Source organism: Oncorhynchus keta, chromosome 9 (genome assembly GCF_023373465.1).
Source record: "Oncorhynchus keta strain PuntledgeMale-10-30-2019 chromosome 9, Oket_V2, whole genome shotgun sequence".
NCBI classification, from domain to species: Eukaryota; Metazoa; Chordata; class Actinopteri; order Salmoniformes; family Salmonidae; genus Oncorhynchus; species Oncorhynchus keta.
In genome coordinates, this window is record NC_068429.1 from 26,462,839 (window position 1) to 26,488,033 (window position 25,195).

The 25,195-nt window shown below is 44.5% G+C and overlaps 1 protein-coding gene across 2 annotated transcripts; it reads right to left on the minus strand.

Annotated features, from left to right (window-relative positions):
• Window positions 1-163: 163 nt before the first annotated feature.
• LOC118387436 (3-hydroxy-3-methylglutaryl-coenzyme A reductase-like) lies at window positions 164-23,811 on the minus strand. Of its 2 annotated transcripts, none has more exons than XM_035775781.1 (19): window positions 23,657-23,811; window positions 22,864-23,065; window positions 22,582-22,693; window positions 22,359-22,446; window positions 17,987-18,071; window positions 17,490-17,702; window positions 17,195-17,314; window positions 16,915-17,075; window positions 16,300-16,559; window positions 15,964-16,169; window positions 6,029-6,223; window positions 5,729-5,887; window positions 5,467-5,624; window positions 5,106-5,211; window positions 4,678-4,848; window positions 2,240-2,380; window positions 1,988-2,146; window positions 1,760-1,914; window positions 164-1,583 (listed from the first exon to the last, which is right to left on the minus strand). In XM_035775781.1, the coding sequence occupies exons 2-19, from the start codon at window positions 23,026-23,028 to the stop codon at window positions 1,529-1,531; spliced, it is 2,709 nt and encodes a 902-aa protein (XP_035631674.1). In that variant the 5' UTR covers window positions 23,029-23,065; window positions 23,657-23,811; the 3' UTR covers window positions 164-1,528. The 2 variants fall into 2 exon arrangements, with proteins under 2 accessions (XP_035631674.1, XP_035631675.1); XM_035775782.2 differs by lacking the exon at window positions 23,657-23,811 and adding an exon at window positions 23,164-23,541.
• Window positions 23,812-25,195: the final 1,384 nt, after the last annotated feature.

Consider the following 25,195-nt stretch of genomic DNA (forward strand, 5'->3'; position numbering starts at 1 on the left):
TTTGCCCTCACACAGCTGATTTAAATAAACTAATCAAGCTTTGAGAACTTGAATCAGCTGTGTAGTTTTAGGGCAAAAACCAAAATATGGGCCGAGGACAGAGTTTGGGAAATGCTGCCATAAGGCCAAGCATCCCAACAAAATTGATAGACCACTAGTGAGCTGCTTTACTACAACATAGCAAACATGAACTTTATTTATTGGAAAAGGTTGTCTCTTAAAAGCAGTTTATTGAAGGCGACTTGTATGGCTTTGTTTCATCCGGTATTCCCACATACATCTAAACACTCGCTGAAGCAATGCAACTTTAGTCCCAAACATCAACTGTAGTGGTTTAGACACCATTTAAAGGCAGACTAATAGCGAAATTTAAATTTAAAAGGCAATGTTTCAACGCTGCATATGTCGGCTCAAATTTCAAGTTGTAATATACCTCGGATTTTCAGTGCTACGGATTGAATCAAGCCCAGAGACCGTCAAACCATTTCTTACACATTCCCAATTAAAAGGTACCTCAAAACACTGCAGTGTAAGGCATATATACTCAGACCAAGAACACTCAATCATACTGTACACTCACATTATAGCTAGCACCTTGGTTTGACATTTTAATCCAACATTATCGATAAAACAAATTCAACAAATTACATAATACGTTAAAATCAGGAGGTATGGCAGGTTTAATTTGAAACGAAACGATCTACAGCAATACTAGGCTTGCCTCTCAACCAACTATTTGGCAACTTAGTGCAAAATATCTCACCCGTAGCAACGTTTTAACCAAAGATTTAGTCAGGAGATTTGGGTTGCATTCTGCCCAATCCTGCACAGATTACAGTATCATATTGCCCTGGCACTTCTCCAGATACTGTAAGAAGCTGATCATCGGCACATCCACTGAATGTGTGCCTCTAGAATGTACCCATTAAAAAAAAAATATATATATAGCTTCAGGGCATTTGATCACAACAAACCTGTTGTCCATGATATAGGGGGTTGTGTGGCTGTGTGCACACAGAGGTTAAAGGCCAAATCCTTCTTCAAATTAAATTCTCATTTCAACTTGGTCAGTCTGTCCACATAATTCCGGTGGCCATTTTAAAGACAATGGCACATTTGTGAATTTGCAAAAGTAAAAAAAAAAATCATAAAATACAAAATCTTTTTTCTTCCATTCAGACAATCCCACTTCACACACAGTGAATAAACAGAGTCCTTTGAGTTCCATTCTGCACTGTGTATTAACCAAGTGACGAGTCAGATATCTCTGAGGTTAGCAGCAGACAGAAGTACTTCTCCCCCAGTGTCCAGCCCAAACCACTCCTTTCCATAACTGTTCCATTAGCAGTTTTATTTCTGTTGTAATAAATAAACAGCAGCCATCTTCTGGGTAGGAGGATGTATTGTTGCAGGCTGGATGCTCTGAGATGAAAGGAGCATGCTCACACTGGGCTAATCCTCCAGCTCCCAGAATTCACTGCAGGTCCTATCACTAGAAGGCTCATTGTGATTGGTTGTAATGTATCTGTCACGCAGCCTCCTCTGAGTGGGATTGAGCTATTTGTGGCACATTGGCTTCAGATCTGAGAGGGAAAAAGAAACATTCAAAGTAAAGCAGTCACCAATCTTTTTCAGGAATAGTGTGAACAGAGTAGCATTCTCCCTTTTAGAAGAGGTCTCTGGAGTGTAGTTGTGAGCCATGAGGGTTAAGTGTAGTATACCTACTGTGAGTCGGGGGGTTATGGGTAGTGTAGTTTACCTGTTGTGGGTCATGTGACTCTGTACAAGGTGTCCGGCGGCGAGAGCGGACATCAGAGACAGTTCTCCTGCCAGGACGGTGGCACAGACCACGCTGGCCAACTGACGGGCATTATCCCCTGGACCAGTTAGACTAGCACCCTGCACACCCAGCATCTACAATGGACACGCATACAGGTTAATACTTACCCTTATTGGAGGGGTTAATACACACACAAACACACTGTACCTGTAGACAGGATTGTTGTGGTGCCAGGTTGGTGCCCCCTCCTACAGTGCCCAGTTCTATAGAGGGCATGGTACAGCTGATATACAGGTCCTCTCCTTCAGGACCCACTTGCTCCATCAGAGTTATACAGTTACTACTGCCCACTGTCTGGGCTGGGTCCTAGAGAGAGAGAGAGAGATTATATAGGAAAAAATATATATTTTTATTGGTTTAGGCAGAATCTCAGAAGATCAGACTTTTCTTTTTAAGTACCTGTCCACAGGCAATGTAGATGGCAGCTACGATGTTAGCAGCGTGAGCATTGAAGCCTCCTATACTACCAGCCATGGCTGAGCCCACTAGATTCTTATTGATGTTCAACTCTACTAGGGCAGTAGTACTGGTCTTTAGGACCTGGAGAGACAGAGAGCATCATCTCAAAACAAAGGAAGGGGGAAAAAAATCACTGTAGTGTCTAAAATATTCAGTTCTTCCAAGTCAGTATGTCTCAGTGTGTATGTACCTTGTCTCAACGTACAGACGTGCTCAAATGTGTTGGTACCTTACAGCTCATTGAAATAATGCTTCATTCCTCCTGAAGAGTGATGGAATTAGATACATGTATTATACACGTATACTTGCATGCATTTGGTATGTCATAGAATAAAGCAAAGAAGCTGTGAAAAGAGATGAATTATTGCTTATTCTAAAATGCCACAGACACATTTATTGGTACCCCTTAGAAAAGATAAATAATTAAATTATAGCGATATATCAAACTAATTAGTTTCTTTAATTAGAATCACATGTCTCCAATCTTGGAATCAGTGATTCAGCCTATTTAAATGGAGTAAAGTAGTCCCTGTGCAGTTTGGTATCATTGTGGTCACCACACTGAACATGGACCAGAGTAAAGTAGTCACTGTGCTGTTTGGTATCATTGTGGTCACCACACTGAACATGGACCAGAGTAAAGTAGTCACTGTGCTGTTTGGTATCATTGTGGTCACCACACTGAACATGGACCAGAGTAAAGTAGTCACTGTGCTGTTTGGTATCATTGTGTTGCACCACACTGAACATGGACCAGAGTAAAGTAGTCACTGAGCTGTTTGGTATCATTGTGGTCACCACACTGAACATGGACCAGAGTAAAGTAGTCACTGTGCTGTTTGGTATCATTGTGGTCACCACACTGAACATGGACCAGAGTAAAGTAGTCACTGTGCTGTTTGGCATCATTGTGGTCACCACACTGAACATGGACCAGAGTAAAGTAGTCACTGAGCTGTATGGTATCATTGTGGTCACCACACTGAACATGGACCAGATTAAAGTAGTCACTGTGCTGTTTGGTATCATTGTGGTCACCACACTGAACATGGACCAGAGTAAAGTAGTCACTGTGCTGTTTGGTATCATTGTGGTCACCACACTGAACATGGACCAGAGTAAAGTAGTCACTGTGCTGTTTGGTATCATTGTGGTCACCACACTGAACATGGACCAGAGAAAGCAAGGAGAGATTTGTCTGATGAGACCAGAAAGAAAATAATAGACAAGCATGGTAATGGTAAAGGCTACAAGACCATCTCCAAGTAGCTTGATGTTCCTGTGACAACAATTGCAAATATTATTAAGAAGTTGTAGGTCCATGGAACTGTACCAAAGCTCCCTGGGCACGGCCGCAAAGAAGGATAGTGCGAATGGTAGAAAAAGAACCAAGGATAACTGGCAAAGAGATACAAGCTGAACTCCAAGGTGAAGGTACGTCAGTTTCTGATCGCACCATCCATCACTTTTTGAGTGAAATGGGCTTCATGGAAGAAGACCCAGGAGGACCACTTTGGGAGAATGTCCTTTGGACAGACGAGTCAAAACTGGAGATTTTTGGCAAGTCACAATCTATGTTCACAGATGAAAAAATGAAGCCTTCAAATAAAAGAACTCATTACCTACAGTGAAACATAGAGGCTCGGTTATGTTTTGGGGCTGCGCCTGGCACAGGATGCCTTGAATCTGTGCAGGTCACAATGAAATCAAGACTATCACGTACTGCCCAGTGTCAGAAAGACTGTCACGGGTCCTCCAACAGGATAAATACCCCAAACACACAGCTAAAAGCACCCAAGAATGGATAAGAACCAAACATTGGACTATTCTGAAGTGGCCTATGAGTCCTGATCTGAATCCCATCGAACATCAATGGAAAGAGCTGAAACTTGCAGTCTGGAGAAGACACACATCAAACCTGAGACAGCTGGAGCAGTTTGCTCAGGAGGAGTGGGCCAAACTACCTGTTAACAGGTGCAGAAGTCTCATTGAGAGCTACAGAAAACATTTGATTGCAGTGATTGCCTTTTAAGGTTGTGCAACCAAATATTAGGTTACGGGTCGCATCATTTTTATCCATGCCATTTTTGGCCATGCCATTTTATTATTTACAATATTATGTTGAATAATAAAATCAAAAGCAAAGTCAGATTTTTATTAAATATGGAATAAACAATGGTGGATGCCAATTACTTTTGTCAGTTTCAAGTTATTTGAAAGAATTGTGCATTCTTAATTTTTTTGTGGAGGGTACCAACAAATTTGAGCATGTGTGTGTGTGTCACCATTTGAGTATCTGTGTGTGTGGTTGTGTGTGTGGTTGTGTGTGTGTCTCCATTTGAGTATCTATGTGTGTGGTTGCTGTAGCTGTAACTTACCTCTCGGACCACCCTGGCGGGGACGGTGACCTCACACACAGCAGACTTTCCCCGGCCCAGGATCCAGTTCATGGCTGAAGGTTTCTTATCAGTGCAGTAGTTTCCACTCACCGCTAGAACCTGGAGCTCAGGGAACTGCTGCTGGAGCCTGCGCACTGCCTGCTCTGTACCCTGCAGACACACAGAGACAGTTAATATGTGCTATTAGACACCAGAAACAGCATTCTTGTTATTCTGTGAAGTCCATTCAATCACCAGTAAGTAATTCCTCTGAAGAATGTAGCATCTCTAAAATGGACAGCTTTACTGCTCCACTGTATTACCTTTTAGAATGGTCACACACGCACACGCACACACACACACACACACACACACACACACACACACACACACACACACACACAGAGAGAGAGAGAGCATAGTCTGACCTTAGAGAGCATGTTCATGCCCATGGCGTCTCCAGTGTGGGACTGGAAGCGGATGTAGAGGTTCCTCCCTGCTAGACCTACCAATAGCTTGTCCAGACGGGCAAACCTAAGACAGAGGCAAATATGCAACTACTGTACAACAGAACAATACTATGTGACAGCCAATTTAAACTCCATCATTGAGATCCGAGTAGCTAGTAGTTGCCTCCAGTCACCGACCTAGGGTCAGTTATGTTCTATAAACCACATTAGGTGAGGTTACAGGTATGATTGGATAATCTGATCATTATAACATGACCCAACCTATTTATTGATCTTTTTGACCCTGAGGTGACTGTGACCTTTAACCCTTGACCCTGACCTGCTGGTGTGGTCAAAGGCATCCTTGATGGTCCTGAAGCCCTCTGTGGTCTCCAGCCAGGTCTTGACCTCTACAGCCCGGCACGCTGAGGGCAGCCGTACAACAGGACCCCGCGTCATACCATCAGCTAGCACCCTGCTGCTGCAACCGCCACTCAACTGGAGAGAGAAAGGAAGGTTAGAGGAGACAAAGAGTTAACCCACGCTAGACATATACTCTACACTCAGAGTTAAACTACAATAGACGTATACTTTACACTCACAGCGATGGCCCGGCATCCTCTGTTTGTGCTGGCCACAAGGCAGCCTTCCGTCGTTGCCATGGGAACATGGAACTGCTTCCCATCCAATAGGAGAGGGCCAGCAACTCCCACTGGCACGGGCATGTAGCCAATGACGTTCTCACAGCAGGTGCCCATCACCTGATAAGAGAGGAAGACATGGGATGGGTGAGGGCAGGACCACAATAGACCTTACTGGGTTGATTTCAGACCAACCTTACTTCAACTGTCTGTTTCAGTAAACTGGATTAGTGGCAGTTGTAGTCCCTATGAGTAGGCTACCTTAGTGTAGTCATAGTCCTTGTAAGGAAGACAGGCCAAGGCAGAGGGTGATGGTAGTTTGGATGATAGCATCTCTCTCCGGATGACAACGCCCCTCTCTGGTGTTTCCATGACAGCCTCCAGCTTATAGGTCAGGATGTTTCGTGATGTCACCAGCTCCATCACCTCGGCATTGCTAAGAAAACGAGCGCCCAACTGGAAAGAGGCATAGTCAGAGAGCCATAAATACATATCAATATTAACACATACAGTGCCTTCAGAAAGTATTCAATTGAGAAAAGCTGAAATGTATTGAGTCAGTAACTTTTCAACCCCTTTGTTATGGCAAGCCTAAGTCAGCTCAGGAGTAAAAATGTGCAAAAAAAATCTAATAAAATTGTATTGGTCACATCCACATGGTTAGCAGATGTTAATGCGAGTGCAGCGAAATGCTTGTGCTTCTAGTTCCAACAGCGCAATAATATCTAACAATTTCCCAACTACCTAATACACACAAATCTAAAGGAGTGAATGAGAATATGTCTATATAAATATATGGACGGATGAGTGATGGCCGAGCAGCATAGGCAAGGTACAATTGATTGTATAAAATACAGTATATACACATATGATATGAGTAATGTAAGATATGTAAACATTATTAAAGTGCCATTATTTAAAGTGACTAGTGATCAATTTATTAGTGTCCAGTGATTGGGTCTCAATGGAGGCAGCAGCCTCTCAGACTTAGTGATGGCTGTTTAGCAGTCTGATGGCCTTGAAATAGAAGCTGTTTTTTCAGTCTCTCGGTCCCAGCTTTGATGCACCTGTACTGGCCTCGCCTTCTGGATGGTAGCGGTGTGAACATTTTACCCTTTGCATATTTACTGACCCAATGTTAGTATGTGTCTCAGTATAGGGACTATTTGGCACACAACACAAGAACAGGTCTGTTTCATATATGATCATGTTTTACATGAACAAAAATAGTCTGCTGTCCCAAGTAGGGGATCATCACTCACCTTTTGTGTGCTCATGTTTATATATTTATTTAACCTTTATTTTCAAGGTCCCATTGAGACCAAGGTCTCTTTTGCAAGGAAGCCCTGTATCTTACCATTAAACAACAAATTACACATAGAAAATACACCAGAAAATGAATGGAGTGATTGAATATGTCCGTAAACACATCAGCAAGCTGGGTCTGCGCATGCTCAGAGGACGCGGCGAGGGATGGCGTCTGGGTTAGCAGCCTTGCTGCTGACGGCCACGGAGAAGGAGAGGCGCAGTCCTTGTTATTGGGTCGCGACGGTGGCACTGTTTAGTTTGTCTAGAAGCATGACGTCGGTGTCCGTGACGTGGCCGGTTTTCTTTTTGTAGTCCGTAATTTCCTGAAGACCCTGCCACATACGTCTCGTGTCTGAACCGTTGAATTGCGACTCCACTTCGTCCCTGTACCGGCATTTCACTTGTTTGATTGCCTTATGGAGGGAATAACTACACTGTTTATATTCAGCCATATTCCCAGACCTCAGACCTCCATGGTTAAATGCGGTGGTTCACACTTTCAGTTTTGCGCAAATGCCGCCATCCATCCACAGGTTCTGGTTAGGGTAGGTTTTAATAGTCACAGCGGGTACATCATCTCCAATGCACTTCTTTAAACTCACTCACTGAGTCAGCGTATAGATTGATGGTGTTATTTGAGGCTGACCGGAATATATCCCAGTCCGCTTAATCAAAACAATCTTGAAGAGTGGATTCCAACTGGTCAGACCAGCGTTGAATGGTTCTAGTCACTGGTACATCGTGTTTGAGTTTCTGCCTATAAGATGGTAGGAGCAAGATAGCATCGTGGTCAGATTTGCCGAAGGGAGGGCAGTGGAGGCTTTGTATGCATTGCCAAAGTTAGAGTAGCAGTGATTGAGTGTATTACACCTGCGCAATCAATATGCTGATAGAATTTAGGTAGCCTTGTTTTCAAATTTGCTTTGTTAAAATCACCAGCTACAATAAATCCAGCCTCGGGATATATAGCTTCCAGTTTACATGGAGTCCAGTGAAGTTCCTTGAGGGCCGTCTTGGTGTCTGCTTGAAGGGGAATGTACACTGCTGTGGCGATAACTGACGAGAATTATCTTGGGAGATAATATGGCCGGCATTTGATTGTAAGGAATTCTAGGTTGGGTGAGCAGAAGGACTTGAGTTCCTGTACGTTATGAATACACCAAATTGTACCCTGACGTCACTCACAGACAGTGAGCCTCCAGTGACCTTCTATCTGAAGGGGCGGGACGCCACCTTGTGGACTGGGAGAGATTGGAAATGGATGAAGAGCCACCACTCTTGACAACAGTGTGTGTGAATGTGGAGAAGGGACACTTTTCATCAAACTCACATGCGGGAAACAACACTTTTGACATCCGTGAACACTGTGGAACTTGAGTTGAAAAAAAGGTTTACCTAAAGTCTGACCCACAATGGGTCCCATGACTCCAGCGATAAGTGATGTAGCCCGATTGACAGTACTGTTGTCACAACGATCCTGGCTGGCACCCAGCACTGGACCACACGTATTAAAAATAGACCCAGGGGAAAAAACATTATCATGGAGGTTACTGGCGACAGGTATTGGCTCTCCAGCTTTTTAGCACCTTGTAGCCTAGCTGGGAATAGGAAAGATGGCTCTCTGAAAACCTGACCCCTTCTGTGGTAACAGACGGGCGATTCGTAATCTAATCTTATTCCCAGGAATAAAAAGCGCTGAGCTGGAGAAAGACAGCTAATTTCTGTGTGTAGGATAATAGCATGGTCGTGTCCAACCCTGCTTGTTCCCTCGACTCCGCTACCAACCATCAATCGCCTACAGGTTCCATAACCTTATTCACTAGAGACCTCATTAGGGACTAGTGAGATACAGGCAGGAATCAGCAATGAATCCCAGTAATGAGCCATCTATGGGGGAGGGGTGACCCGTTGTGGACAGAGAGTGAATCGCCCAATTTACTACTCCCACTCTGGGGAGATTGATATAACCCTTGAACCCTGTGAATACCATGGAACACGTGGTACCAGAGGGGCATTAAAACGTCTTGGCGCACCCATCCCGTTAGCGGGATCATTTCAGTCAGCATCCGCTGAATTGCAGCGCGCCAAATTCAAATTAAATTACTAAAAATATTAAATTTTCATGAAATCACAAGTGCAATATAGCAAACACAGTTTAGCTTGTTGTTAATCCACCTGGCATGTCAGATTTAAAAAAAGCTTTACAGCAAAAGCTATCCAAGTGTTTGTTAGGACATCTCTCTCAGCAGACAAAACATTACAAACAGCTAGCAGCAAAGTAGACTGGTCACGAAAGTCAGAAAAGCAATCAAATGAATCGCTTACCTTTGATGATCTTCGGATGTTTGCACTCACGAGACTCCCAGTTACACAATAAATGTTCCTTTTCCTAATCTATCCGAATCTGACAATTATATGCATATCCTAGATTCTGGGCCTGAGAAATAGGCAGTTTCATTTGGAGCGAGCGGTCGCATTCGCACTTCGGTCCGCAGGTAGTATAACTTTTCATTACATTTCATTATAGTACAACGGTTTGATTTGTCTAATCTTAGCAATTTCTTCTTAGTTAGCTACATAGCCGTCTTTGTATCAAAGATAATTGCGTAATTATCGTATTTCGTCGTCCTAACGTAGTCTACACTGCTATCTGCCCAGCAGCTAGCCAGCTAGCAAACGTCCACCGTCTACCGAATTGCAGCACTGTAGAAACTATTACACTCAACTGAACGACTTGATTAGTGTAGTGTTAGCTAGCTACATAGTTGTCTTTGCTGTCTTCGTATCCAAGATAATTGTGTAGTTTAGAGTGTGTAGTCTTAGAGTGATTATCTTAATTTACCGAGGTTAGCTAGCCAGCTATTTGTCGTCCTTAACGTAGGAGACACTGCTAGCAAGCCAACAGCTAGCCAACGTCTACCGAATAGAACTTCCCACTCAACAACCCGGTCGCATTCCGCTTCGCTCCACAGGTAGTATCACATTTTCATTTCATTTCATTACAGCACAACGGTTTGATTTGTTTGATCGTAGCTAGCTACATAGCTAGCTACATAGCCGTCTTTGTATCAAAGATAATTGTGTAGTCTAGAGCGATTTTCTAGGTTAGCTAGCCAGCTATTGTCGTTCTTTTAACGCAACGTAATCAACACTGCTAGCTAGCCAGCTAGCCCCCGAATAGCAGCACTGTAGAAACTATTACACTCAACGGAACGACTTGATTAGTGTAGTGTCAACAACGCAACCACTGCCAGCTAGCCTACAAAGTCAACAACGCAGCCACTGCCAGCTAGCCTACTTCAGCAGTACTGTATCATTTTAATCATATTAGTCAATAAGATTCTTGCTACGTAAGCTTAACCTTCTGAACATTCGAGACGTGTAGTCCACTTGTCATTCAATCTCCTTGCATTAGCGTAGCCTCTTCTGTAGCCTGTCAACTATGTGTCTGTCTATCCCTGTTCTCTCCTCTCTGCACAGACCATACAAACGCTCCACACCGCGTGGCCGCGGCCACCTAATCTGGTGGTCCCAGCGCGCACGACCCACGTGGAGTTCCAGGTCTCCGGTAGCCTCTGGAACTGCCGATCTGCGGCCAACAAGGCAGAGTTCATCTCAGCCTATGCCTCCCTCCAGTCCCTCGACTTCTTGGCACTGACGGAAACATGGATCACCACAGATAACACTGCTACTCCTACTGCTCTCTCTTCGCCCGCCCACGTGTTCTCGCACACCCCGAGAGCTTCTGGTCAGCGGGGTGGTGGCACCGGGATCCTCATCTCTCCCAAGTGGTCATTCTCTCTTTCTCCCCTTACCCATCTGTCTATCGCCTCCTTTGAATTCCATGCTGTCAGTTACCAGCCCTTTCAAGCTTAACATCCTTATCATTTATCGCCCTCCAGGTTCCCTCGGAGAGTTCATCAATGAGCTTGATGCCTTGATAAGCTCCTTTCCTGAGGACGGCTCACCTCTCACAGTTCTGGGCGACTTTAACCTCCCCACGTCTACCTTTGACTCATTCCTCTCTGCCTCCTTCTTTCCACTCCTCTCCTCTTTTGACCTCACCCTCTCACCTTCCCCCCTACTCACAAGGCAGGCAATACGCTCGACCTCATCTTTACTAGATGCTGTTCTTCCACTAACCCCATTGCAACTCCCCTCCAAGTCTCCGACCACTACCTTGTATCCTTTTCCCTCTCGCTCTCATCCAACACTTCCCACACTGCCCCTACTCGGATGGTATCGCGCCGTCCCAACCTTCGCTCTCTCTCCCCGCTACTCTCTCCTCTTCCATCCTATCATCTCTTCCCTCTGCTCAAACCTTCTCCAACCTATCTCCTGATTCTGCCTCCTCAACCCTCCTCTCCTCCCTTTCTGCATCCTTTGACTCTCTATGTCCCCTATCCTCCAGGCCGGCTCGGTCCTCCCCTCCCGCTCCGTGGCTCGACGACTCATTGCGAGCTCACAGAACAGGGCTCCGGGCAGCCGAGCGGAAATGGAGGAAAACTTGCGTCCCTGCGGACCTGGCATCCTTTCACTCCCTCCTCTCTACATTTTCCTCCTCTGTCTCTGCTGCTAAAGCCACTTTCTACCACTCTAAATTCCAAGCATCTGCCTCTAACCCTAGGAAGCTCTTTGCCACCTTCTCCTCCCCCCCCCTCCTCCCTCTCTGCAGATGACTTCGTCAACCATTTTGAAAAGAAGGTCGACGACATCCGATCCTCGTTTGCTAAGTCAAACGACACCGCTGGTTCTGCTCACACTGCCCTACCCTGTGCTCTGACCTCTTTCTCCCCTCTCTCTCCAGATGAAATCTCGCGTCTTGTGACGGCCGGCCGCCCAACAACTTGCCCGCTTGACCCTATCCCCTCCTCTCTTCTCCAGACCATTTCCGGAGACCTTCTCCCTTACCTCACCTCGCTCATCAACTCATCCCTGACCGCTGGCTACGTCCCTTCCGTCTTCAAGAGAGCGAGAGTTGCACCCCTTCTGAAAAAACCTACACTCGATCCCTCCGATGTCAACAACTACAGACCAGTATCCCTTCTTTCTTTTCTCTCCAAAACTCTTGAACGTGCCGTCCTTGGCCAGCTCTCCCGCTATCTCTCTCAGAATGACCTTCTTGATCCAAATCAGTCAGGTTTCAAGACTAGTCATTCAACTGAGACTGCTCTTCTCTGTATCACGGAGGCGCTCCGCACCGCTAAAGCTAACTCTCTCTCCTCTGCTCTCATCCTTCTAGACCTATCGGCTGCCTTCGATACTGTGAACCATCAGATCCTCCTCTCCAAGTTGGGCATCTCCGGCGCGGCCCACGCTTGGATTGCGTCCTACCTGACAGGTCGCTCCTACCAGGTGGCGTGGCGAGAATCTGTCTCCTCACCACGCGCTCTCACCACTGGTGTCCCCCAGGGCTCTGTTCTAGGCCCTCTCCTATTCTCGCTATACACCAAGTCACTTGGCTCTGTCATAACCTCACATGGTCTCTCCTATCATTGCTATGCAGACGACACACAATTAATCTTCTCCTTTCCCCCTTCTGATGACCAGGTGGCGAATCGCATCTCTGCATGTCTGGCAGACATATCAGTGTGGATGACGGATCACCACCTCAAGCTGAACCTCGGCAAGACGGAGCTGCTCTTCCTCCCGGGGAAGGACTGCCCGTTCCATGATCTCGCCATCACGGTTGACAACTCCATTGTGTCCTCCTCCCAGAGCGCTAAGAACCTTGGCGTGATCCTGGACAACACCCTGTCGTTCTCAACTAACATCAAGGCGGTGGCCCGTTCCTGTAGGTTCATGCTCTACAACATCCGCAGAGTACGACCCTGCCTCACACAGGAAGCGGCGCAGGTCCTAATCCAGGCACTTGTCATCTCCCGTCTGGATTACTGCAACTCGCTGTTGGCTGGGCTCCCTGCCTGTGCCATTAAACCCCTACAACTCATCCAGAACGCTGCAGCCCGTCTGGTGTTCAACCTTCCCAAGTTCTCTCACGTCACCCCGCTCCTCCGCTCTCTCCACTGGCATCCAGTTGAAGCTCGCATCCGCTACAAGACCATGGTGCTTGCCTACGGAGCTGTGAGGGGAACGGCACCTCAGTACCTCCAGGCTTTGATCAGGCCCTACACCCAAACAAGGGCACTGCGTTCATCCACCTCTGGCCTGCTCGCCTCCCTACCACTGAGGAAGTACAGTTCCCGCTCAGCCCAGTCAAAACTGTTCGCTGCTCTGGCCCCCCCAATGGTGGAACAAACTCCCTCACGACGCCAGGACAGCGGAGTCAATCACCACCTTCCGGAGACACCTGAAACCCCACCTCTTTAAGGAATACCTAGGATAGGATAAGTAATCCTTCTCACCCCCCTAAAATATTTAGATGCACTATTGTAAAGTGGCTGTTCCACTGGATGTCTTAAGGTGAATGCACCCATTTGTAAGTCGCTCTGGATAAGAGCGTCTGCTAAATGACTTAAATGTAAATGTAAATGATTTGGGTACGTTTTTCATCCAAACATCAAAATACTGCCCCCTACAATCAAAAGGACGACCTTGCAACATACATTGTGCTTCTGTATAACCTGCATGAAGCCTGGACTCAGAGGGCTCCAGCAATGGCTGACGTAATACCCCATTTGCCGTAACAAGACTTAGGGGCACTGTCGTCACAGACATTTTTTGTAGAGCGGTGCAGCTGCTCGGAGGCTACTTCCTCATAGGAGTAGCATGCAAGCCCCCTCTCACTACTCCCTCAAAGTCCAGGAATTGAGAATAGGAATGGGTTTGCCAAAGCGCTGGGGGGACACTAGTAAGCTTAATTCACAGGAAGTTATGCATGCTTGATGACGTTAGCCAGGAGGCTCTTTAGTCTAAGTTAGCCTCTGACGGCAGCACAGTCCGTTCAGAATAACCAAGCGACCGGGACAAAATCCTTCTGGGAAGAGAGGCAAGCGGTGCTTAACCTCTTTCTCCTACCTGACACGCAGGTGTCCCATCTAGACATCTGGAAATGCAAATGCACTACGCTAAATGCTAATAGCACTCGTTAAAACTCAAACGTTCATTAAAATACACATGCAGGGTATTGAATTAAAGCTACACTTGTTGTGAATCCAGGCAACAAGTCAGATTTTTAAAATGCTTTTCGGCGAAAGCATGAGAAGCTATTATCTGATAGCATGTAACACCCCAAAAGACCCGCAGGGGACGTAAACAAAATAATTAGCATAGTCGGCGCTACACAAAACGCACAAATAAAATATAAAACATTCATTACCTTTGACCATCTTCTTTGTTGGCACTCCTAGATGTCCCATAATCACTATTGGGTCTTTTTTTCAATTAAATCGGTCCATATATAGCCTAGATATCGATCTATGAAGACTGTGTGATCAACGGAAAAAAATAGCGTCTTATAACGTAACGTCATTTTTTTTAAATTAAAAAAGTAGACGATAAACTTTCACAAAACACTTCGAAATACTTTTGTAATGCAACTTTAAGTATTAGTAAACGTTAATAAGCGATCAAATTGATCACGAGGCGATGTATATTCTATAGCTGTACGTCTGGAAATAATGTCCGGGTAAATCTCAACCAAAATATCCGGTCGGAGACCTGAAGAAATGGGCTGTCTCTTCTTCGTTTTACCAAGAAACAAAGCCTAGGCAAAGGACAAGACTGTTGACATCGTGTGGAAGCTGTAGGAATTGCAATCTCGGCTCCAGGTAATTTGCTTTCCCATAGACAATACATGCAAGTGGCGCATTGATATATTTTCCAGTTTTCAGTGATCAGATTTTCCTGCGCTTTTCGATGAAACGCACATTCTGTTATAGTCACAGCTGTGATTTAACCAGTTTTATAAACGTCTGAGTGTTTTCTATCCACACATACTAATCATATGCATACACTATATTCCTGGCATGAGTAGCAGGGCGCTGAAATGTTGCACGATTTTTAACAGAATGTTCGAAAAAGTAGAGGGTCGACTTAAGAGGTTAACCAAGGCAGACACAGGCAGCAGGGCTATACCCACATAATTTGTTCACCCACTCGTTGAATAGCCTCACGTAACCAGCGAAAGAGTGCATAGGAGCCAGGAGACATTCGACCTGACCAACGACCTGAAACGTCGCCGCAACTCAGACAAAGTACAGGCACCTGGGAGAAGAAGTCACTATCAACATCACCAAGACCCCTAAAGAATCCTACACTGTTGACAAGAGAACCTACGCCGCGAACTAGTAGTGGAACAGTGCCAGCCGTCCCCTAGTCTCATACACAAAAAAAGCAAGAGCATGCACCGAACCGAGACATAAAAAACAACCATCACAGACATTGGGGCATGGTCGCGAACCCGGCTTATTAGCCTTTGTTGTTTCGGTCACGTTAGCCATCTTACTTATTGTTATAGCCAGGCAAATCGAAGAATAACTGATTGTTTGTGATTAGGAAACGTATGAGAACCATACAAACTTCAGCACACAACGTCCAGGGGGTGAGCAAGCTCTACCAATAATGGACAGTTTGCGCAATGCAAAACAGTCTCGTGTTCCAATTGTTTTAATAGCGTTAAAAGCGGAATCCTTTAAGGAATGAATCCGAGCCTCACGCTTATCACCTGTGGAAGAAGAGACTTCCAGCGAGGTGAAGATTTTATTGGCCTCGTCAGGCGTGATTGTAGATGCTTCAACCAAAGTCACGATAGTGCAACTGCCCATAGTATGTTGTACCGAAGTTGACTGACTGAAAAGGAACCGTGTTTAAGTAATTGTGAGCAAAGAATGGTAATATTTTAGAGGTTGTTCTGTGTTTTAATACAGTTGTGTTTAACATAGTATGGTGCTGGATCCTGAGCGCAGTTGTGTAAAGGGGAAGCTCACCTCAGGGTTTCTGAGGATGGACAGACACTGGTCCAGTGAGCGGGGCTGGGAGGGGGGGTTGGGGAGAGACGTAGTTGTGTCTGGAGTTGGGGTAAAGAAAAGAGGTGGGGGACACACACTGTCCCCTAAACTCTGAGGGAGAGGTCCTTTCAGAGAGAAGGGACCGTTCTGCAACATTGAGGCCACCAGGGGTTGAATCACCTCAACTACAGAGAGAAAGAGAGTGAGTAAGAGAGAAAAGAAAGTGGAGGGGAGAAAGATAACAATGAGACCAACAAACTTATAACCAGAGGAATCTCAAAACAAATCAAGCACAATAACCTTGGCTCAGCTTACCTCTTTCCTCTTTGGCCGCTATGTTAGAATCAGTTTTAGCCAAAGGGTTTGGGGTGCTGTTGGTTGTCAGGGATGTTTTAGCAGGTGCAGGATCCCTCCTGCAGCAGGCCTCAGCCCCCTTATGGCTCAGTGCAGGGGCGGAGATAGAGGTGGAGATGGGGCTCTTTAGGGACAACTCTGTCTCAGCCGGCTCAAAGAAGACGTACTTCACAGCCAGCAGCAGAGCCAGACCCAGGGTTATCACCTGCTCCAGCTCCATACTAACGAGAGAAGAGAGAGCTGAAAAACTTTACAAGATTTTGCTTTCACAGATTCAGTTTCTTTTTTATTTATTTAACTAGGCAAGTCAGTTAAGAACAAATTCGTATTTTCAATGACGGCCTAGGAACAGTGAGTTAACTGCCTTGTTCAGGGGCAGAACGACAGATTTTTAACTTATCAGCTCGGAGATTGGATCTAGCAACCTTTCGGTTACTGGCCCAACGCTCTACCCACTAGGCTACCTGCCACCCCAGTTGAGGCCGAGTCACCAAGAACAAAAAGGGCAGAGGGAGAATGTTCTAGAAATAGTCCAGTCCACCACCCAGAGGTGGGAGAGGTGATATAATGACTTACCTGGTGAGCGGTATCGGCCAGAGAGTGTAGTCTTGGTCCATCCTCTGGACTGTAGGCCCATCGAGAGCTAGACTACTGCTGGCGCCAACGACTGTCCGGTTCTGACCTGGCTGCTCTGACAACAGACGACTGTGGGCATGGACCAGAACCAGACCTAGAGACTACAGGAAGAGAAGAGACCACATTCTTTATGCTGTTAATTCTCCATATGATCTTGACTGTCTGGGTTACGGTTGTTAACTAAGGGTTCGGGGTAGTGCTAAGGTTGGTAAATTTTTACCATGATTATTTTAACCCTCTGTGTAACAGGGTTTGGTTTGTTGTCCTCCTCTTCAGCCATAACACGGGCAAAGTGACTCAGCTGCCAGACGGGTCGGCCCTCGCGGCTCTCCCTGGACAGCTACACACACACGGAAAGAGGTGAGGAGATGTTACACACACATCTGAAAACTCTCCCTTCACTTGCCAACTCTTATCTTAAAAACCAGAGAGAACAGATACACACAAGCTCAAACGCAGAGACACACAATTTCAGACACACACCTCAGAATCTTTATTCCTGTGCCCATCCTTACCTCGAGGACCAGGGAGACGCAGGCAGGGAAGAAGGTCATGAAGACAAAGTAGTTGGCCAGGACAGACATGCAGCCGAAACAACACATCATCTCCAGCTGACGCACACCTGACATGGTGCCCACTCCAATGACCAGACACTCCACCAAGGCATCCAGGGTGAAGGTAGGACCCAGGATAGCCATGCCCTGAGAGATGTTCTCTCTCACCTCCTCCTATATAGAAAAACACACATATAGGTTAGGATTTCCCTTTACATAAAACACTAAATCCCATTGATTTAAAGAATCTCTGTTCCGCTGGTCAAGAGTGCAGCTCCGGCATAAATGTTAGTTCAGAAGTCTCACATCAGAAAAGCTATGATAATAGTGAGTTACTCCAAAAATGCCAGTAGCCAGCCACTGTTTCTTGGGACAACAGCTGAGTCCCAATATTATTTATTGGCATACATATATTAGTGTTTTATGTACTGTGGAAGGCACTGAGAGAGGTTGCTTACCTGTGAGTTGGAGCTAAGGGCAAACTTGGCCAGGGTACAGGCCTTGGATAGGTCAATGAGGAGCAGGAAGAATGGCAGAGCTTCACTGAGGAGAGAAAACACAGTTACATTTCATAAAGAAGTTCTGAATAACATGTAAGACAAGTTAAAGGACTGGGATTTGACTGTTCAAGTACTCCCTTTACTTTTTTTCATAGTAAATAATAATCGGGCATTTTTAGAACAATGCCCGCACTGTGAAAAAAATGGTTGCGCATGTATCTATACTGAACAAAACTATAAACGCAACATGCGTTTAATTGATTTTATGGAGTTAGTTAATTTGAGGAAATAAGTCAATTTAATTAAATAGGCCCTAATCTATAGATTACACATGACTGGGAATAAAGACATGCATCGGTTGGTCACATACCTTTAAAAAAGGCCCTCAAAATGGGCATCAGGATCTCGTCATGTTACTTTTGGCATTCAAACTGAGATCGATAAAATGCAATTGTTTTCGTTATCTGTAGCTTATGCCTGCCCATACCACCACCAAATTTGCTAAAATTATGTTGGAGGCAGTTTATGGTAGAGACATTAATATTAAATTATCTGGCAACAGCTCTGCTGGACATTCCTGCAGTCAGCATGTCAATTGCATGCTCAATCAAACCTTGAGACATCTGTGGCATTATGTTTTGTGTTACAAAACTGCACATTTTAGAGTGGCCTGTTATTGTCCCCAGCACAAGGTGCACCCGTGTAATGATCATGCCATTTAATCAGCTTCTTGATATGCCACACCTGTCAGGTGGATGGATTATCTTGGCAAAGGAGAAATGCTCACCAACAGGGATGTAAACAAATTTGTGAACAACATTTGAGAGAAATACACCTTCCTGGGATCTTTTATTTCAGCTCATGAATCATGGAGCCAGCACTTTACATGTTGCATTTATATTTTTGTTTAGTGTATATGCCAACAGTGCGCAATAATGGCTAATTTATAATAACCATTACAAATAAATCCTAATTGCCCAACAATATCAATAAAAACAAGTGCCATTTAAGATCAATTTACTGAAACCTTAAAATCAACTGGTTATATTATATATTGTAAAACAATCTCAAAAAAAGGTAGTAACCTCAGCAGTGGAGCTTTCTTATAGAAGCCTATGGAATAGCCTTGTTTTGTTAATTTAGCAGACAAGACACGCTCATTTCCTGAGCACTTACCAGTCATGACACACCAATTTGATAGTAGGGATGCACGATTTAAAAAATAATAATAAATAAATCAAACATTTTTTTTTAAATAATCGGTGAACATATCGGTATCGGCCCATGTTTAGTTTAACGCCGATGTGCAAAACCGATGTCAAAGCTGACGTGAAAACCTGTATAACGTACATGCCGTAATGACGCCACGTAAAGTATTGTGCTACACGTGCAACACAGCATTGATAAGCTAGCCCACAAAGTCTGCTGTGTGGATCAAGCAGTCATTTGAAAGAGTAGGACATTTTTCAGAGCGGTACCTCAAAAGGCAAAATCCATTAAAACCAATATAATGAAATTAATTGCCTGCGATGTTGGCTTTTGTCAACTGGTCGAGCACCAGTACACACTACCATGTGAGCTATTTTTCAATTGTTGCCCTACGGGAGTTACACAGTAGTAGCGTCGCTGCTATTAGCTTCAAGACATACATACTATTGAACGCCGTTTGGGTCTTTGCGTGTCAAAAAAGAAAACAATGACCAGTAGAAAACGTTATTTGTTATTTTTGTAAAAAATAAGCTTGTTGACCAATCAGGACCTAAATATGACTGCACGTTTCATAATAATTTAACGAGTTAATACATTTTTTAGATATTGATTACAATCACTTGTATGTCATGTCACAACGATTAATCGATACGTATGCTATGATGCTGGTAAAGTTGTTTCGCGCACATACCGTGCTCAAAAAAAATAAAGGGAACACTAAAATAACACATCCTAGATCTGAATGAATGAAATATTCTTATTAAATACTTTTTTCTTTACATAGTTGAATGTGATGACAACAAAAATCACACAAATTATCAATGGAAATCAAATTTATCAACCCATGGAGGTCTGGATTTGGAGTCACACACAAAATTAAAGTGGAAAACCACACTACAGGCTGTGCCAAGCTTGGTGTTCTCTGGCAAATGCCAAACGTCCTGCATGGTGTTGGGCTGTAAGCACAACCCCCACCTGTGGACGTCGGGCCCTAATACCACCCTCATGGAGTCTGTTTCTGATCCAACTTTGATGTAATGTCCTTAAAGCAAGTCAAAATGAGGCTCAGTAGTGTGTGTGGCCTCCACGTGCCTGTATGACCTCCCTACAATGCCTGGGCATACTCCTGATGAGGTGGCAGATGGTCTCCTGAGGGATCTCCTCCCAGACCTGAAATAAAGCATCCGCCAACTCCTGGACAGTCTGTGATGCAACGTGGCGTTGGTGGATGGAATGAGACATGATGTGCTCAATTGGATTCAGGTCTGGGGAACGGGTGGGCCAGTCTATAGCATCAATGCCTTCCTCTTGCAGGAACTGCTGACACACTCCAGCCACATGAGGTCTAGCATTGTCTTGCATTAGGAGGAATCCAGGGCCAACCGCACCAGCATATGGTCTCACAAGGGGTCTGAGGATCTCATCTCGGTACCTATTGGCAGTCAGGCTACTTCTGGCGAGCACATGGAGGGCTGTGCGGCCCCCCAAAGAAATGCCACCCCACACCATGACTGACCCACCGCCAAACCGGTCATGCTGGAGGATGTTGCAGGCAGCAGAACGTTCTCCACGGCATCTCCTGACTGTCACGTCTGTTACGTGCTCAGTGTGAACCTGCTTTCATCTGTGAAGAGCACAGGGCGCCAGTGGCGAATTTGCCAATCTTGGTGTTCTCTGGCAAATGCCAAACGTCCTGCACGGTGTTGGGCTGTAAGCACAACCCCCACCTGTGGACGTCGGGCCCTAATACCACCCTCGTGGAGTCTATTTCTGACCGTTTGAGCAGACACATGCACATTTGTGGCCTGCTGGAGGTCATATTGCAGGGCTCTGGCAGTGCTCCTCCTTCTCCTTGCACAAAGGCGGAGGTAGCGGTCCTGCTGCTGGGTTGTTGCCCTCCTACGGCCTCCTCCACGTCTCCTGATGTACTGGCCTGTCTCCTGGTAGCGCCTCCATGCTCTGGACACTACGCTGACAGACACAGCAAACCTTCTTGCCACAGCTCGCATAGATGTTCCATCCTGGATGAGCTGCACTACCTTAGCCACTTGTGTGGGTTGTAGACTCAGTCTCATGCTACCACTAGAGTGAAAGCACCGCCAGCATTCAAAAGTGACCAAAACATCAGCCAGGAAGCATAGGAACTGAGAAGTGGTCTGTGGTCACCACCTGCAGAACCACTCCTTTATTGGAGGTGTCTTGCTAATTGCCTATAATTTCCACCTGTTGTCTATTCCATTTGCACAACAGCATGTGAAATTTATTGTCAATCAGTGTTGCTTCCTAAGTGGACAGTTTGATTTCACAGAAGTGTGATTGACTTGGAGTTACATTGTGTTGTTTAAGTGTTCCCTGTATTTTTTTGAGCAGTGTATATATAAGCTAGCTTGCTAGCTCATGGATGCAAAACATCTGTTTCAGTAGCTGTAGTTAGTTAGGTAACATAATTTAAAATTACTAATTTATAAGACAGTTTTTATTTGATTAATTGTGGTCGGACCCATAACTCCAGGTTGAGAATGAAACGACTGAACAACAAAACAGCACAGCAAGTAAGTGAAAGAAATAGGTTTGGATTATATTTTACTAGTAATGGGAACATACATAAATGCAAACAAAATCATGTTTTGGTCAGTGTGGTGTGTGTGTAACCTTTATTTAACTAGGCAAGTCAGTTAAGAAATAAATTGTTATTTATAATGATGGCCTACCCTGGTCAAACCCGGACAACGCTGGGTCAATTGTGCACCGCCCTATGGGACTCCCAATCACAGCCGGATGTGATACAGCCTTGATTCGAACCAAGGACTGTAGTGACGCCTCTTGCACTGAGATACCGTGCCTTAGACCACTGAGTCCGTGTGGGTTAACTATTTAACTGTACAAGAATGCTTAAAAGGACACTATAATTTTAAATATCGGGTATATTTTCTTTTGCAGAGGAAAATATCAGATATCGGCCAAAAATGTATCATATTGGTGCATCGCTATTTTACAGTAAAAAACATTATGTAATATAACAAAATAAAATAGACCAGAATATTGTCAAGTGTTGCGCATCTCAAATCTGGAAAAGTTATTCTCAAAGACGGTTAGGAGAGTCAAGTAAGAGGATGCTTACTTTAGGCCTGTCAACTCTTTCCCCAGGAAGTGAATGACCACGGTGCTGAAGACAAAGCTGGAGAATACTGTGAAGAGACCCGCTATACCTAGAGGCAACACAGAACAGACCATTACATATTAACAATCATAACATCCATCATCAGGTGGGTGTTAGTTTCATGTGAATGTACACAAGACAATAGATGTTTATATTGTTACAGTTCTTGTGAAATGAGACTTACCAAGGATGTACTTGGAGCCCAGCTGGCGAAGGTACTGGAACTGAAAGTAGATGTACACGATGGCCATGCAGCGTGTCACCGTTAAAATGATTACATCACTGTTTAGGATTCTCTGTAGAAGGAGAAAGCATTCTATTTAATATTCTTTCCAAACATGACTGATGTCTTTGCTGTGGTGGTGTCACAGCAGCTTTAAGATGCAACACTAATAGAATAGAATAAAACATAACAATTGTTCTAGACTAGAGGGTCCACTTTCTATTGTGTGCCAGGCCAGCTCACCTCCTGTAGTTTGGGACAGCCATTACTCCAGCTGCAGATCTGGTCGCTAGTGGCCAGGTTGCTCATGGACATGAGACAGACAGTCAGGGCAATGGTGCCCACAATCACCTCCCAGGGGTGAGACGCCACCATCAGGCCATGCAGCCTGAACACCCCATTCAACATGGTGGATACACACCGGGTTAACACCTGGCTGGGGTCACTGGGGAAGCACGGCGAAAAAGTAACATGGTCACTCTCTCACACACACACACACACACACACACACACACACACACACACACACACTGAGTGACTTACCTTTAAAAAAACGAACCCCCTAACCCTGTTAATTAACATGTTTCAAAACAAGACTGACAGAAAGAACACACCCACCGCTTAGCTAACCTTAGCTTTATGAGTTATGACTAGGCAAGACTAATAACATAGCTAGCTAGCAAAGGAGAACGTTAGCTACAGTAACTAGTAAACAATACAAATAGCAAACTCTAGCTAACTAGCTGTGACCACCATTACGTAGCTGTCAGCTGTAGCTGACATATCTCACTACATCGTTCATTAACTTGCGTATCTGACAGTATGGAAAGTTAACTAGTAGTAGTTAGCAGCAGCATCGTTAGTTTGCTAATTTACTAGCTGTCACTTCCAGCCCAAGTCCAGTGTGACTGCGAATGTCTCGAATCACTCGAGATCAAGGTCATTTTATGCCACGCTATTATAAGATCAACCACTCACAACATAAAAGTATTTTGAACTTAATCGCTTACAAGTAAGAGCAACAACAAAAAAGTACCTTCATTTAAGAGTCGTGTATGTCCAATTGATCCACAGGCACACGGCTAGTGGTCTGATGTAATCCGCTCACAAAAAATGGCGAAAGAGGAAATCGTCTGGTTACTGCGTCAAATGGTGGGCGTGGTTAAAACGTGGGGCCTTAGCTCAGAGTAGTGCCGCCTTCACATGTTGTCGGAACAAGGAAAAGTCCGACTTGCTGAATCCATGAACGCGGCACGTATATAACCACAAACTGTTAGCAAGTCGGAAAGTTCCAACTAGCACATGAACGCAGCATAGGTCTGAATATTTATGTAAATAAGGTATTTATGTTTTTTATTTAAAAAGTGTTATAAACTTGTTTTCGGTTTGTCATTATGGGGTATTGTGTGTAGATCGATGAGGGAAAATGTATTTAATACATTCTACAATAAAGCTGTAACGTAACAAAATGTGGAAAAGGGAAGGTTAATACTTTCCGAATACAACGTAAACATGAACTGTTTTGTACCTTTGAATCAAAATGTCTCATGTTGAGCAGAGCATCCACCTAATGTTTTACAAACTCATATCATTGTGTGGTATTGATCATTTGCATGTTTTCTGGCAAGCTGATTGTCAAAGCCTGTGGCACAGACAAAGGCCCTGAAGTGAGAAGTTTTGCAAACATTTCTCCAGTCTGTCTTAATGTTACACCACTTGATCCCTGTTGGAGCTCTACTTGCTCTTATTATCAGATATAGGTCACCTGAAAATATTTTTAGGTGTGCTTGATTTAAATTGAAATTAGCAGTTTTGGGACCATTGTTTCCATTATACAGCTCAAATTATTGTTATTAGTCAAAGAAATTGAAGTTATGTCCATCATGAAGTTATGTTCGTCTCTTGTAATGGGAATGGATCCCTTTGTTCCCTGGCTTGACCACCACTGGCACTGGTCTGAGCCATGTTGGACTCCCGAGTGGCGCAGCGGTCTAAGGAACTGCATCTCAGTGCTGGAGGCGTCACTACAGACCCCGGTTAAATTCCAGGCTGTATCACAACCGGCCAGTGGTGTAACGTACTTAAGTAAAAAAAATACTTTAAAGTACTACTTGAGTAGTTTTTTTGGTGTATCTGTACATTACAATTCATATTTTGACTATTTTTACTTCACTATATTCCCAAAGAAAATAATGTACTTCTTACTCCATACATTTTCCCTGACACCCAAAAGTACTAGTTACAATTTGAATGCTTAGCAGTACAGGAAAAAGGTCCAATTCACACACTTATCAAGAGAACGTCTCTTGTCATCCCTACTGCTACTGATCTGGTGGACTCATTCAACATAAATGCTTCCTTTGTGAATTATGTCTGAGTGTTGTAGTTGCCCCTAGCTGTCAAAAAAAGGAAATTGCCTATAAGGAATTTGATTTTGATTTTACTCAAGTATGACAATTTAGTACTTTGTTCGCCACTGTACTTAAGTACATTTAAAATATGATACTGTTAGACTTTTACTCAAGTAGTATTGTACTGGGTTATTTTCACTCAAGTCATTTTATATTAAGGTATC

What these genes read in the sequence shown, in the direction of transcription:
- LOC118387436 (XM_035775781.1), bottom strand. Translation starts at nt 23,028, where the DNA reads ATGTTGAATGGGGTGTTCAGGCTGCATGGCCTGATGGTGGCGTCTCAC. An exon ending in GCGTCTCCCTGGTCCTCGAG is followed by an intron (nt 17,315 to 17,489) that starts GTAAGGATGGGC and finishes GTGTGTGTGTAG; the next exon opens with CTGTCCAGGGAGAGCCGCGA. An exon ending in CCATCCTCAGAAACCCTGAG is followed by an intron (nt 6,224 to 15,963) that starts GTGAGCTTCCCC and finishes GCCTCTTTCCAG; the next exon opens with TTGGGCGCTCGTTTTCTTAG.